Source organism: Carex rostrata, chromosome 4, assembly GCF_964058835.1.
Source record: "Carex rostrata chromosome 4, lpCarRost1.2, whole genome shotgun sequence".
NCBI classification, from domain to species: Eukaryota; Viridiplantae; Streptophyta; class Magnoliopsida; order Poales; family Cyperaceae; genus Carex; species Carex rostrata.
Genome location: NC_135921.1, coordinates 10,683,275 through 10,699,347, shown reverse-complemented (window position 1 = coordinate 10,699,347; position 16,073 = coordinate 10,683,275). Strand labels below are relative to the sequence as shown.

Below are 16,073 nucleotides of genomic sequence, written 5' to 3'. Positions count from 1 at the left end.
TAGTATCCAGTAAAGTAGTCAAATGTAAGAGTTTTTAAGTTAATTTTCATGCTTTTAGTTTTCAACATTTTTTTACCGCTTGACTCAATAGTAAAATAACTTGAATTTTTTTTTTTTTTGCATATACATGCATCACTCATAAAGTAATTTGGTTTGAATGGTTTCGAATATATCTAATAAGTTATGGAATTAGTGTCATATGACCAGGGGAGGATATACAGGATTTTTATCAAGGTAGGGCAAGAAATTATCGAATCGGGTTTAAATAACGACTAATCGTGATTCAAACCCATTAGATAATCGGATACTAGATAAAACATGATAAAAGTCAAGGCTATATATAGTTTAAATTGTTGAGCTATCTAAAATATAATGGATTGTTGAGCTATCTATTTAATTTGTTGGGTTATATAAAATATATTGGATTGTTAGTCTCACATCGCACGTCCAGCGTAAGGCAATATCATTTCTCGGAATAGAACAGAGGTTCAAAACATAATTCGTGTAAATTAGTTTTGGATTTCTAGAATATAACTACTGCCAAATTTTATGATAAGCTGCCTCTGCTCTTGCATATGACACTGATATCATACTAGCTAGATGGATTTCTTTATAATTGTCTAATTTGGCGCGCTTTAGTTTTATCATGTAATAGTAATCGATGCATTATTTGACAATTTATAATAATTCAAACTATGACCGCTATCTTTTCTTTGCTAAAACGACTTAACAAATTGTTATGTTAAAAATATAATCACTTTGTCATTTTTTCTCTGAGTTTCTAAAACTTATGGTCGTATTTCTTCATATTATTCTTCTTAGGGTTTGCTTTGCAATTTTTTCATGCAACTTAAAAATTAAATTAATTTTCAAAGTAGTAAACAAAAAAATAATGTTTGCAAATTTGCCATCACTTGTGATACAGAACAATTAATGTACAATTATATCTTACAAGAACTTAAATGTTCAAAGTACTACTCCTGTGCATTTGGATGGAGCAAGAATAGCACTAATTCAAAAATAGTTCTACTCTTTTGAGCTATTCGATATTTGAATAGAGTAAGAATAACACTAATCCACTATTCTTTGTTTGTCTTATATGAATTAGTTCACTATTCTACTAGTCCAACCAAAAATTGAGTTAGTTACTATTTTCAAACTTGAGATTAGCTCTATTCTTTCTTTTATCCAAACGTACCAAACCAATACTTAAAACCACAAAACACAATTCAATACTCAATATCACATCAAGAAACCAACACAACCAAAACCAAAACAAAAACAAAAACAACCAATGCATCAAAACAAGATCACCAAAATCCTGACAGACACAAGAAAAATACAACTTAACAGATCCATAACTATCTCAGTCGGACAGTAGAAATAGCGTGTTCTTTAAGTTCACCAAGTTTCTTTGTGAACTCAATTCTAAAATCTATCAGATTGGCTTTAAACGATGAATTTAAACCGTTGAAATATATCTACCTTACGAGTGATTCGTCTACGTATATGCAAAAAATTAAAATTTCCGAACTAATTTTGTATAGAGTCAAGTGGTAAAAAATGTTTAAAAAGTAAATGCATAACAATTAATATATAACATTCTAATTTTGACCACTTGACTTCATACTAAATTAATTCGAAAGTTTAATTTTTTTACATATAGATGCATCAATTGTAAGGTAGATGAATTCCAACAGCTTGGATTCACTGTTTGAAGCCAATCTGATAGATTTTAGAGTTAAGTTCACAAAGGAGTTACGTATCCTCGAGGTACTTGACTCAAGCAACACTACTACAAAAATGGTCATTGTACACTGCACATTGTACACAGATTTGACAATTTTACGTAAAAACCGTGGAGAAATTGTAATTTTTTGGGTGCCCGGAATATCTGTGAAATCTCTACACGGTTTTTTATTAAAGAATCGGTGTAGAAAGCCTTGAGAGAGCTACACGGACGTTTATTAGGGAATGTACACGGCTTATTGTCTAAATAACAGTGTAGAAAGCCTTGATAGAGCTACACGGATATTTAATTAAAGAACCGTGAAGAAATGACCAACTTGTACACGGATGTCTGTTTAAATAACAGTGTACAAAGCTTGAGAGAGCTACACGGATATTTAATTAAAGAACCGTGAAGAAATGTCCAACTTGTACACGGATGTTTGTTTAAATAACAGTGTAGAAAGCTTGAGAGAGCTGCACGGACGTTTAATAAAAAGCCGTGTAGAAAGGTTATTTTAGGATTTTGGTAAGGGCGCGCCTTTTCGAGCACCAAGTTGGTTATATAAAAGGCCTTCTCCTTCCAGCGCCGTTTTGATCAATTCTCTCTCTCTCTGTAATCTGATTATTTACAGAGGGGGTAATATGAAGATCATGTTTTAATAAAGAAAGAGCTGATCGAATAAAGAGTTGGGATGAAGACCTTCAAAAAAAATGGAAGAGGAGGGATGAATGACCTTCAGAGCCAGACGAAGTGTCAGATGAAGAGTCCAATGAAGAGTCGGACGACTCTTCATCCGACTCTGAAGGTTGTTCATCCACCTCTTCTCTTTTTTTTGAAGGTCCTTCATCCAACTTTTTATTTTCAGCTAGCTCTTTCTTTATTAAAATATGTATCTTCATATTACCCTCTCTAAACCCTACTGGCACCAAAAGGAAAGAATCACCCACTTGTAAACTAAAAATATCCATTAACGACTGGAAGAGGGGATCCCCTCTTCCAGTCCTTAATGGAAATTTTAGTTTACATATGAATCTTTATTGAACTCTTTCTTTATTAGAACATATTGATCAATCTGTACTCTCCCTCTCGCAGTTAACAATTGGGCAGAAATTTAGGTTTATCAATTATTTCGGATCGCAAATCTATAAAGATGAGCTACTGTTTTTGGAGCTCATAAGATGACCAGTCCGATATAATTGATAACCTACATCTCGAATTCCCATGCGAATTGCTTCATTTCCCCAATTAATTGGTCTGATTTGTGCGCTAAAGTTTTTTTGGAGGATAATTTCAGAGCCGGATAGTCGGATGAAGGACCAGAGCCGGGTGGGGAGTCGGACGAGATCGTCTTCATCTGACTCTCCATCCGATTCTGAGGGTCCTTCATATATCCACCTCTTCCAGTCCTTGATAGAATTTTTTAGTTTATATGGATTTAACTTTTGTAATTAATGCTCAATAAGAATTTGTAATTTTTGTATAAATTAATGTACATGAATTTTTTGTTCAAATTGCTATATATGTTTTGGAATTCAGGATTTTAAATGTCTTCCTCTTTTTTGGAAATTGTTTGTTTTGCTATCTGAAAAACATAAAAAAAAAAAAAACCAAAAAAAATACAATGCTAAACGGACATTTAATAAAGAGCCGTGTAGAAAGGTAGAATTAAAAAAGGTTGTTTCTTTTAATTAAAAAGAGTTAAAAAATAATTATACACGGCTGTTTATATAAAAGTCCGTGTAGCTCTCTCGACTTTCTACACGGCTTTATAGATAAATGTCCGTGTAGAAAGGTTTAGGGTTACAAAAAGGCCTTCTTCCAGCGCCGTTTTGATCAATTACTCTCTCTCTCTCTCTCTGTTGGTCTGATTTCTGCGCAGAAGGATCGAGACCGAAGCTGAGATCTTTGAAGTTAATTTGCATTTCTCCTCTCTATCTTGCTAGGGTTAGTCTTTCTCTTTTCTCTCGCTAATTTTCTGGTACTTATTATTGCTTAATTATTTAGGTCAATTATTTATTAATGCATGCATGCTTGATCTGTTAAGGTAATGTAAATAATTAGTGTATTGTGGTCCAATAACCGACCTATTGATGCTTTTAGGTCCATGCCCGTTCAAAATTAATCTAATAGGGATTAATTTTGGATAGTCCCCCGTTTGGGACTGCTCTTTGAATATTGTGTCTCATTTAGGATGTGAACACATTAATTAGCGGGATTTAATTAGTGTTTGAGAAAAATTCGTCAGCATTTCTCCTTATTGCTCCTACGAGTATGTGGTTTACGCATACTTGGGGAGTTAAGGGGAAATGCTGTCGAATTTTTCTTAAACACTAATTAAATCCCGCTAATTAATGTGTTCACATATGAGGCATAATATTCAAGGAGTGGGTTACGATTGTAAACCGGCCCGTTTGTAAGCCAAGAATTTGTAACAATGTATGTTGCTCGACCACCATGACTAATTGGAATCATTATTTTAATTTAATTTACAGATGGATCGAAGTTGGATGTACGAATTGCGACGTGATACTGCAGAATATTTGGCTCGCGTTGATGAGTTCATAAAATGTGCCGAGAGTTATAGAGCGAAGACAAAGGATAACGACATCTTGTGTCCTTGTAGAGATTGTAGCAATTTTAAAAGATTTGGGGACTTGGAAGAAATTAGAGCTCATTTGATTTGTCGGGGATTTCAGAAGAGATATACGTGTTGGTTTATGCATGGTGAGAAAATTAGGGAATGTAGTGCTACCAATAGAAATTTTGTTTTGGAAGACAATGTTGATATTAATGTAGAAGTTGATGATAATTTTGAGCTTCATTCCAACGATGATTTTGAGAATGTCGAAAATTTTGATAATCTACTTGAACTTAATTACAACGAGGATGATTGTGTGAATATTGATGAAAATGCAGAATACGATTTTATTGAAAATCTAGAAGACATGTTACGTGATGTGGAAGATGAAATTAGTGATAAAAATTATAAAAAAATTCAGTATATGTCTAATGAATCCAAAAGGCCGTTATATCCCGGGTGTACCAAATTTTCAAAACTGTCAGCTGTGTTGAAATTGTTGAACTTAAAAGCAGACAATGGTTGGAGCGACAAGAGTTTCACGTCCTTATTAGAGCTCTTACGAGAAATGCTCCCAGATAACAACGAGTTACCCTGTACAATATATCAGGCGAAGAAGTTGATCTGTCCAATGGGCTTGAAGGTCGAAAAAATACATGCCTGTCCGAATGACTGTGTATTGTACCGTGGATGCATGTTTGTCCTAAATGCGGTGTTTCACGGTACAGACGTAAGAACCAGGACACTGACGATGGTAACGATGAAGGAAACAAGGGTCGGGCTCCGGCTAAGTCGGTGTGGTATTTTCCGATAATACCGAGATTCAAACGGTTATTTGCAAATCCCAAAGATGCGAAATTATTGCGTTGGCATGAAGACGAGCGCAAAAGGGACGGTAAACTAAGACACCCAGCTGATTCTCCTCAGTGGAGAAACATTGATAGAGATTTCACAGAATTTGGTGGCGAATCAAGAAACCTTAGGCTAGGGTTGAGCACAGACGGAATGAGTCCGTTTGGAAGCATGAGCAGTCGGCACAGTACTTGGCCAGTTCTTATATGCATTTACAATCTTCCTCCTTGGTTGTGCATGAAATCCAAGGACCCAGACAACCCGGAAATGACATAGATGTATATCTCGCACCATTAATTGAGGACCTCCAAAAATTGTGGAGGGATGGCGTCCGGGTGTGGGATGCGTACGGTAAAGAGCAATTTGAGCTGCGGGCCATGGTATTTTGCACCATAAACGATTTTCCCGCGTACGGAAATTTATCGGGCTATAGTACTAAAGGAGCAAAAGTGTGCCCTATCTGTGAAGATGACACGCAGGTGCTGAGGTTGAAAAATTGTAAAAAAAATGTTTTCATGGGGCACCGTAGGTTTCTTCCTATTAATCACTCATACCGTAAGAAGAAGAAAGAATTCAACGGGAACACTGAGCTTGGAGTGGCACGTCGTCCGTTAGACGGGAAGGGTGTCTTCCTGCTGGTTAAAAATCTTAAAGTTGTTTTCGGAAAATGTGCCAAAGCACCACCGAAAAATATTTGGAAAAAGAAGTCCATATTTTGGGAGCTACCGTACTGGGAATATTTAGAAGTGAGACACTGCCTAGATGTCATGCATATTGAGAAAAATGTCTGCGACAGTCTGATCGGCACATTGTTGAATATTCCGGGGAAGACTAAAGACGGTATCAATGCTCGAAAAGACATGGTGGAAATGAAAATAAGACCCAAGCTTGCACCGCAGGATAAAGGGAAGCAAAAGGCATACCTACCTCCCGCAATGTGCACAATGTCGAAGACCGAGAAAACAAGCTTCTGTAAATGCCTTCATAGTATTAAAGTCCCATCAGGGTATTCTTCGAATATTAAGAAGCTTGTGTCCATGAAGGACATGAAATTGATTGGTCCGAAATCCCACGACTGTCATGTTTTAATGACACATGATTCCTGTTGCAATCCGAGGAATTTTACCAAAGCCCGTTCGGCAAGCCATCACGAAGCTTTGTTTTTTCTTCAATGCAATTAATTCCAAAGTGATAGACCCGCTAAAATTGGACTCTCTGCAAAAGGAGGTCGTCGTTACTCTTTGCCATCTTGAGATGTATTTTCCGCCATCTTTTTTCGATGTTATGGTTCACCTTGTTGTTCACCTTGTGAGGGAAATTAAGATTTGTGGTCCCGTGTTCCTGCGGTATATGTATCCATTCGAGAGATTCATGGGTATTTTGAAAAGTTACGTAAGGAACCGACATCGGCCCGAAGGTAGCATCGTAGAAGGATATTCCACGGAAGAGGTGATTGAGTTTTGCACCAACTACATGACCGGTGTTGGTCCTATTGGCGTTCCAACATCTCGATACGAGGGAAGGCTCCAAGGAGTAGGGACTATTGGGTTGAAAGCCATACTTGCTGATAGAGATGAACTGTTAAAGGCACATTTTATTGTACTACAGCACATGGCAGATGTCACTCCCTATATAGATGAGCACATGGCAATTCTTCGACAACAGAACTACACGAGAAGTCAGAAGTGGATTACTGACGAGCATAACCGTTGTTTCATAGGATGGCTGAAAGAAAGAGTGAAGTCACACTCCGAAATGTCGCCCGTAAGTGAAACGGTTAGATGGCTGGGCCAAGGACCCCAAATGGTTGTTAGAACATTCCAAGGATACGAGATTAATGGATATACATTTTACACTAAATTACAAAGTGATAAGAGCACCATGCAAAATAGTGGGGTGACGTTGGTGGCGACGTCTCAAGAATTCAGTAGATCAGGGGATGCCCGGCCTGTAATGGCATCAAAGTCATATTACGGTGTTATTGAAGAAATTTGGGAGCTCGTTTACAATGCTCACCTCAGCATTCCCTTGTTTCGGTGTCAATGGGTCGAAGACCGTGGCGTTAAAGTTGATAACGACGGGTTCACAATGGTAGATTTTAACAGAGTCGGGTATGTTGATGATCCGTTCATACTCGCCAAGCAAGCAACCCAAGTCTTTTATGTCACTGACCCGAGTGATGCTAGGTGGAGCATCGTCTTACCCGGAAAAAGAAGGATTGTTGGGATAGAAAACGTAATCGACGAAGAAGAGTACGACCAGTTCGATGAGATACCTCCATTTTGTGCCGATGTGCAAGCTGAGATAGCAACAACTACTGAAGAACAAGACGAAGCAAATTACATGAGATCTGACCACAGTGAAGGACTATGGGAAAATGTTCAAACAGTGGAAAAAAAGAAAAAAAGGAAAAAAAAAACCAATGTATAATATTTATTTCGTTTAACCGTGAACAATTTCATATTTATATTCCAGAAAAAACAATTTATAATATTTATTTCTTTTATAATATTTCAGAGATGAATAGCCGAATAGATAAGCATAGTTTATTTGCATTACTGATGAGATCTTTGGATGACTGTAAACCGATCGATAATATTTTACTGTGTTTTTGTATTTTACATTTTATTTGTTTATTTATTCCTTTTAAATATAAATTTTATGAATATAGATATCTGATAAGCAGAACCGATGGTGAGAGAACCCATCGAACAGCCCCCTTTTCCTTTAAGAAGAGAGCCGTTTTAATTAAAACTCCGTGTAGAAAGGTTTTTCACACAGACTTTTAACTAAAAATCCGTGTAGAAAGGTATTCCACACGGACTTTTAGCCCTACTCTTTATTAATTAGTTTTTACTCTTTTACATGTATTAATTATGAGCAGGCTTTTGCATCGTTGGAACTTATGACTATTAAATAAAAGAAAATTGAAAGGGCACCATATTCATTCCCTAACCCTTTAGTAATTAGAGCCATATTTATTGACCAAAACCATTAGAAAGAATCGTACACGGACGTTTAATCAAACGTCCGTGTAGAAATAGTTATGCATGAATCCTGTAAAATGTTGCATTTATTTTGAAGCGCGGAATTCGAATAGTTGCCTTTCTATTTAATTATCTGAGAAGACGATCAAAACAACTTCATAATTCTTTTGAACTTACTTCTTTAATTTGTTCCCAGGAAAAATGGATCCCTACTCATCCGATGACTCACAAAATAACAATGACTACTCAAACTCTAACGATTCAAATAGTTCTGAGAGTGAGTTCTTCCAGCAAACTGAAGGTTCAGACTCGGACGACTCACAAAAGGACTTACCCACTGGAGGCATACAGTGCACAGTATGCGAAGAGGTCGGAAAATATGAGTGGTTGTTCCATTGCAACCACTGTGGAGACTCATACCACCCGTTATGCGTCTGCTCATCATCCTACCAAGGCAGCAGAGATCCGAGATACAATTCATGGATCTGCCCTGGGTGCGAAAACGATGACCAAGAAGAAGAAGATGATGACGAAGACGACGATGAAGAAGAAGAGGAGGAAGAGGAAGAGGCTGCTGGAGAAGATGATGAGGAGGAAGGAGAAGAGGAAGATGAGGAGAAGAGAAGGGCGAGGAAGAAGCAGAAAAAAAATGAAGAAGATCAAGAAAGCAATAAAGACAAAAAAGATGAATCTTCAAATAAAAACAAGAAATAGATTATTTTTATTTTTAATATAAAATAATTTATATTTCATTTGTCTATATTTTAATTGTTTATATTTTATTAATCTTTACTTAAATATTAATATTAATATGAGATTATTAATATAAAATATAAATATGAGATTATTAATATAAAATATAAATGTACTAATTTAAATATCAGATTATTTAAAAATATAAAAAATAAAGAGGCACTTTTTCGATGGGTTCGTACGCGGACCTTTAATTAAACATCCGTGTAGAATACTTTTATACACGGTTTTTTAATTAAAAATCCGTGTATAAAGGTATTTTAACACTTTAATTAAATATCCGTGTAGAAAGGTATTTTAACACTTTAATTTAACACGTTAATTTATATCTATAACATTATTAATTATTTACATAGCATCATTTATTTAACAAAAAATAAAAAATTATAGAAAACAAAATGTTGATTAAATTAAAGCAAATATATTACATCAAAAAGGATCCTGGCTAATACATCATATAACACAAAAAAACTGATTAAACAAAATACAGAAGAAGAAAACAAAAAAAGCTAGCTAAATTAATGAAACATGCCTTCATAAAGGCCCTGGCGCGACCCCGGCCTCCTCCTAATCCAGGGGCTCTTTGGCCTGATCCAGCGATCGCCCCTCCTTATGTACGGCTTTGGTGGTGGGTGCTCCCTTCGACTTCGACGTGGCACATTTGAAGGCGGCCACGGCCATGTCCTCCTGTAGTTGGGAGGAGGCCTGAGATAGCCGGGAGGGACTTCGAAACCGGGGGGGAGTTCAAAATTAACATCAACCTCTTCGGGCGGGACGTAGCCGGAGGGCAATGGCCACGGCACATTTGAGGGGTGAGCACTGCCGGCCGGAGGGACTTCGGCCATTTCTACTTGCAAATAAAATTTATATAAATATCTTGATCGAACTAGTTTTATATAGAATTTTGAAGAGCCGTTTCGTCTTCTAAGAATTTTAAATTAACAAATATTTGCACACGGACGTTTAATAAAATATCTGTGGAGACATTCTCTATCATTTGTAAACGGTTTTTTACTTAAACATCCGTGTAGAAAGTTGCCCTATTTAAACTGAAAATGTGCTTTTTAAATAATTATCTAATCGAAGTCGGAACGACGTCGCTTCAAACTCTAAAATTTTATTATTTATAAATATTTGAGTTTAGATGCAAATTAAGTTTAAAAATATAAAAAAACATAAAAATATGTCTTTACATTTCGAACTTCCCAAGGCGCGAATTTGTTTCCGCGAACGCATAGAATTTATACACGGATTATTAATGAAATAACCGTCTAGAAATGTCTTCCTTCACGGATGTTTAATTAAATATCCGTGTATAAATGATTTGCGCGAAATAAAATGCGCGCTGGGTCGGCCTGGTCACTTTATTTTCAAAATCCCTTCGTCTCCTCTAAACCCTAAACCCACGCGTCTCCTCCTCTCTCTTTCCGTGGTTCCTCTCTCTTGGTGCTGCCACTGTTGGTGTTTCGCTCTGTCCTCCTGTAGTTGGTGAACCTCTAAGCTCCTCTCGCTCGCTCGGTAGATTGTAGAAAGAACGATGACACATTCAGGTGAGGATAATGTAGAGAATGTAGCTGTGATGGATAATGTAGAAGGAGAGAATGTAGCTGTCATGGAAGAAGAGGTCTCGCAGGCTCGGCCTGAAAAAAGGAAAAGAGGTCCGACAATGTGCAAGAAGATCACTGAGCAGAAGGAAATATTGCCAATCGAATTCCACAAGAACGGCTGTGCGACGGGTGATAATCGGGCAAAGTACTCAAATTTTTGCGCCTCCACGGTGAAGAAACATGCATCTATCCTGGTCGAGCGCTGGGATCAGTTTGATCAAAAGAAGGACAAGGACCAATGGTGGAACATTGTGAAGGTAAAGTACCTAACAATTCTATTTTTTTTTTTTGGAGTAGATGAACTTACATGCAGTAGTTTCGTTGTCAATCAGGACCAGTGGAACATCGTGGACGACCCAAAAGACAAGATAAAGGGAGTGTCTTTGAAGATAATGAATGAAGCTTGGAAGCAATTCAAGAGCAGGTTGAAAACACTTTACATGGATCAAGGGAAAGATCCGTTGCCAGTGTATCCTTGGCTGACACAAGAGGTGTGGGAGGAGTTCCAAGTTTTGAAGAAAACAGAAGAATTCAAGGTATGTAAATTTAGGTAACTCATTAGAGCATCTCCAACAGTGATTGCTTATGGATTGCTTATGCTGATGCGTCAATTGTTTCTGTAATTGCTGGGTTGTACGGCTATTGCTTATTTAGCAATTGTTGGAATTAATTTCATAACCGCACAAATTAGCAATTAATTTCAATTGCTGGATTGGAGATGCTCTTAGTTTTTGTTCTTTCTCAATCTGTACCCATCTTCCTTAAGTAATGGATTTACTTTGATGTTCGAAGAAAAAAAGTGAGAAGGGCAGGAAGATCGCCAAAATGAACAAGTACCCGCACAAATTAGGGTCAGGTGGTTACGAGGGTAAGTCGAAAGAATGGGCAAAAGTTATTTTGAAAAACCAACAGTCTGACTCACCCGTGGTTAAGATAAAAAATCCTAGGGGCCAAGATTGGCTCATGGGAAGATCTGAGGTAACCCTTGAGGGGCGGATAGTACTCCCAAAAGACGTGGAGCCCGTTGCTCATAAAATGGTAAGAGCCTTTTGTTATAACTGTGTCATTCAAACAAAATCATAACTCTGTGTACATTACTTAGTGTTTTGTTATAACCAATTTTTTAATTAACAGTTGGAGGTGGAGGAGGTCAATTCTGGTGCCCGGACTGTCGCAAGTCAAGAAGATTCCTTGTCCTTGGCGCTCCCGAATCCAGAACACACCGGTCGAGTTAGGGGCAGAGGGGTCTACACGGGCTGGAAGGAGGAATTCAATGGAGCAAAACCCCGGAGAAGACCTCGTGCCAAGGTCAACAAAGACGAGATGGAATCAAGGTTGGCGCAGGTGCGCCAGGAGGTACGCGAGGAGCTTTCAATGGAGTACAACCAGAAGCTGGCTGAGCTGGAATCAAGGATGGTGAACCAAATGCACCAAATTAGGCAGCCATCCGAGGACCGACCTCCCGTTTCTCCGGGAATTCGGCGAAGCAGTCAGGCATCCGGGACCGAAGTGATAGGCGGCTTGGACAATCTAAAGGTAACCACTACTTGTTCATAATCGAAAGGTATTGTTGATTCTCGCGGTTAATTCGCTAGACAATATTATTTCATTCTAAAGACAACTAATTGCTGATAATTATTGCAGGAGGCCACAGCATGCGACCTCGTCATGTATTTCGGTACTACTCCTCTGACCATTGCTAAGGGCACTGTATATCCTCCTGCATCCGGTGATCAGTTGAGGCCCAACTATCTCCGCGTAGCGATTGAGAAGATCACGCAGGATTGGGCTGTGAGAATACCTCTTCCTGTCCCTGTCGATGAAATGGTGGTGCTTGATGATGCCCGCTATTCGATAGTCCAATGGCCGAAAAATCAAATTATTTTGGACAATGTACGTAAACTCCAAATTAATGGGATATCTTATTCAAATCATTCTTTTCAAATACTTGAAAAAGACATATACAAAATTTGATACAGATACGAAGAGGTGAGACAATCAATGAGGATGAAGCGTTGTCACCGGTACGGGACATGGAATTATACTTGGTGTCTGTTGCGCCAGAAGTGCCTGATGCGCCAGTGGATGCGCCAGTGGATGCGCCACTAGACCGTACGGGGCTCACAGCAGAAGAGGTTAGCCGTTTGCCTGGTCAGTTGCAGACTCTCCACGCCCACTTGATCAAGGCACCCAAGGACATGACGGCTGTTACCTTCAGTGTCCCCCCCGGTATGTTTCTACACGATGGCAGGGAGGTCGTGCTGCCTTTCACAGAATTCAACGACTTTCTACAGGGCGCCTCGTCAAGCGATAAATGGCTCGATGTGGGAGTCATCACCGTTTTCCTCATGTTAGTGACCAATCAATTATTTATATCATGTGTATAGCACTCAAATATATATACTCTAATGTAAAATGATGATTTTTCAGGTTCCTAGTCCAGAAATGCCGTGAGACCGCATCGAAAGGTAAGGTGAACTTGTGTGCACTTTTGGACCCCGGCAGAATTAATGGAAACATGTTGGAATGGTATGAGGATGATTGTGTCGACTACTTGCGTAAAGCGATGCATCATGCTCGTGGGGATCAAAAGAAATTTCTTCTCCTGCCATACCACCAAAAGTAGGTTACTTGTAACCCTTAATTGTTTATATTTTCAGTTAAACAATTACACAATGAACCATAGCAAACAGTTGTGTCACCATTACATGCTGAAATATATATGTCACTAATTTTATGCTAAAGTACTACAATTCTTCTCCCCCCACAGCTCCCACTGGTGTTTGTTGGTGATTGTGCCACTTGAAAATACGATTTATGTCATGGATTCAAGGCGGCCCGACAAATCCATCACCACTCAGCAGTCTAAAAGAGTCATGACTGTTATAATTAAGCAAGTTATCTAAATATCACTTGGTTTGATTTTTTTTTTTATAATTGTGGAATTGCTAATTACAGTCACTCAATTTTGTAAGGGCTTTTCGGCAATATCTTAAAGAGGGTGGAGTGCAGAGCACGGGTAAGAGCAGAAATAAAATGAATGGGCTCTGGAAGGAGGTGAGCACACTATAATTTTATAATTTCATATTTTTGGGTTCAAAAATTTATTGTCATTCTGACATAGGCTGCTGAATGTAAATATCAGTGCCCGCAACAGATTGGCGGTTGGGAGTGCGGTTATTACACGATGATTTTTATGTTTCACTTTGTTGAGAGCATACAATTCAAATGGCCAGCATATCCGGTATGTAATTCATATGTTTTGCCTTGACTTGTCCATACAATTAATATTGATTTCCTCTAAACTTGTTTTATTAGTTGCATTGTTATAATTGCAATAATTTATTTCTATAAAGCAAAACAGAGATGTAGTTGCCGTATTTTTGTAACTTGCATGTTTTGAATTTTTTGTAGTATTCACCAGATTCAAAGAGTTACTCCAAGGAGCAGTTAGATCACTTTAGATGTATGTGGGCAGATTTTTTTATAAAAGAATTTTGTAAACCAGAATATGGATTTGTATGATCTTTGTATAATTCAGTGTACATGAATTTTGTATTAATTTTTTATATAATTTGGAAATTTCGAAAATTTACCGGTTTTGGTATTCTTATTTTGGAAATTCTCTGTTCTGGAATTGATCTGATTTTAAATGGCTGGCAAAACTGGAGGCTAGCCAAAAAAAAGCAAAAAAATTTTAAAAAAAAGTAGTTCAATTATACACGGACATTTTAAAATTTATCCGTGTACAAAGGTTTTTCCAAATTAAAAAAATAAAGAAGAAAATTAATACATAAAATTATATATTAAAAAAATATTAAAAAATAAGAGAGCTACACGGATATTTAATTATACATCCGTGTACAAAGATCATTCAATATAAAAAAAATATTAAAAAATAAGAGGGGTACACGGATTTTAATTATACATCCGTGTAGAAAGGTGTTTCCACATTAAAAAAATAAAGAAGAAAATTAATACATAAAATAATATATTTAAAAAATATTAAAAAATAAGAGAGCTACACGGATATTTAATTATACATCCGTGTAGAAAGGTGTTTCCACATTAAAAAAAAAGAAGAAAATTAATACATAAAATAATATATTTAAAAAATATTAAAAAATAAGAGAGCTACACGGATATTTAATTATACATCCGTGTAGAAAGGTCATTCAATATTAAAAAATATTAAAAAATAAGAGAGGTACACTGATATTTAATTATACATCCGTGTAGAAAGGTCATTCAATATTAAAAAATATTAAAAAATAAGAGAGGTACACTGATATTTAATTATACATCCGTGTAGAAAGGTGTTTCCACATTAAAAAAATAAATAAGAAAATTAATACATAAAATTATATATTAAAAAAATATTAAAAAATAAGAGAGCTACACGGATATTTAATTATACATCCGCGTAGAAAGGTCATTCAATATTAAAAAATATTAAAAAATAAGAGAGGTACACGGATATTTAATTATACATCCGTGTAGAAAGGTGTTTCCACATTAAAAAAATAAAGAAGAAAATTAATACATAAAATTATATATTAAAAAAATATTAAAAAATAAGAGAGCTACACGGATATTTAATTATACATCCGTGTAGAAAGGTCATTCAATATTAAAAAATATTAAAAAATAAGAGAGGTACACGGATATTTAATTATACATCCGTGTAGAAAGGTGTTTCCACATTAAAAAAATAAAGAAGAAAATTAATACATAAAATTATATATTAAAAAAATATTAAAAAATAAGAGAGCTACACGGATATTTATTTATACATCCGTGTAGAAAGATATTTCAATATTAAACAAAATTAAAAAATAAGAGAGCTACACGGATATTTAGATAAATAACCGTGTAGAAATCTAATTGTACACGGTTTTTTATGTAATAATCCGTGAAGCTCGGTTATGGAGAGCGCCAGTGTCAAGTATTTGTAAACGGCTGTGTATGTAATAATCCGTGTAGCTATTCGGTAATTGTACGCGGTAAATATCCGTGTGTATATATACAAGGATTTCTAAACCGTGACAGCCTACGCGGCGGGAAATCCGTGTAGCTCGCTTGTTTATGTCCGTGTATAATCACTTATTCTGTAGTAGTGCAAATTACAAACGGATCGACGACCTGGCCAGATTAATCCCATCCAGGCCAAAGACAATCCGGTGCCTATAGAAACTGTAGGGGATCTATTTGAGATTTGTGCCAAGTTAAAGGAACTAATATGAACCGTCCGTTTGTAATTTGCTTGAGTCAGGTACCTGGAGTGATCTGAATTCTTCACAAAGAAACTTGGTGAACTTAAGAACACCCTAGTTCTACTCATATATTTATTTGTTTATTTATTTATTTTGCATTTGTAGTGACACTTGTAGCTACTGTATGTGTGTAAGGAATAACACATATTTCTGTCAATAATAACTTTTGGTTTAAGATTCAGATTTCAACAAAACCTAATCAATTAAGTAGATAATTAAACAGCGACAATTTTTTTTAAAAGAGGCATAAGCCCATTTCATTTGACTGAAATTGGTTTTTAATTACAAAAT

The 16,073-nt window shown here is 36.6% G+C and overlaps 1 protein-coding gene across 1 annotated transcript; it reads left to right on the top strand.

Moving 5' to 3' along the window:
* The first annotated feature begins 5,000 nt into the window (after positions 1-5,000).
* Positions 5,001-9,595, top strand: LOC144553243 (uncharacterized). The gene is made up of 6 exons (XM_078301340.1): positions 5,001-5,349; positions 5,412-5,641; positions 5,726-6,134; positions 6,352-7,521; positions 8,346-8,643; positions 9,445-9,595. The coding sequence occupies exons 1-6, from the start codon at positions 5,001-5,003 to the stop codon at positions 9,593-9,595; spliced, it is 2,607 nt and encodes an 868-aa protein (XP_078157466.1).
* The last annotated feature ends 6,478 nt before the right edge of the window (positions 9,596-16,073 follow it).

What these genes read in the sequence shown, in the direction of transcription:
- LOC144553243 (XM_078301340.1), top strand. Translation starts at nt 5,001, where the DNA reads ATGCATGTTTGTCCTAAATGCGGTGTTTCACGGTACAGACGTAAGAAC. An exon ending in TTACATGAGATCTGACCACA is followed by an intron (nt 7,522 to 8,345) that starts GTGAAGGACTAT and finishes ATTTGTTCCCAG; the next exon opens with GAAAAATGGATCCCTACTCA. An exon ending in AATTCATGGATCTGCCCTGG is followed by an intron (nt 8,644 to 9,444) that starts GTGCGAAAACGA and finishes GCCTTCATAAAG; the next exon opens with GCCCTGGCGCGACCCCGGCC.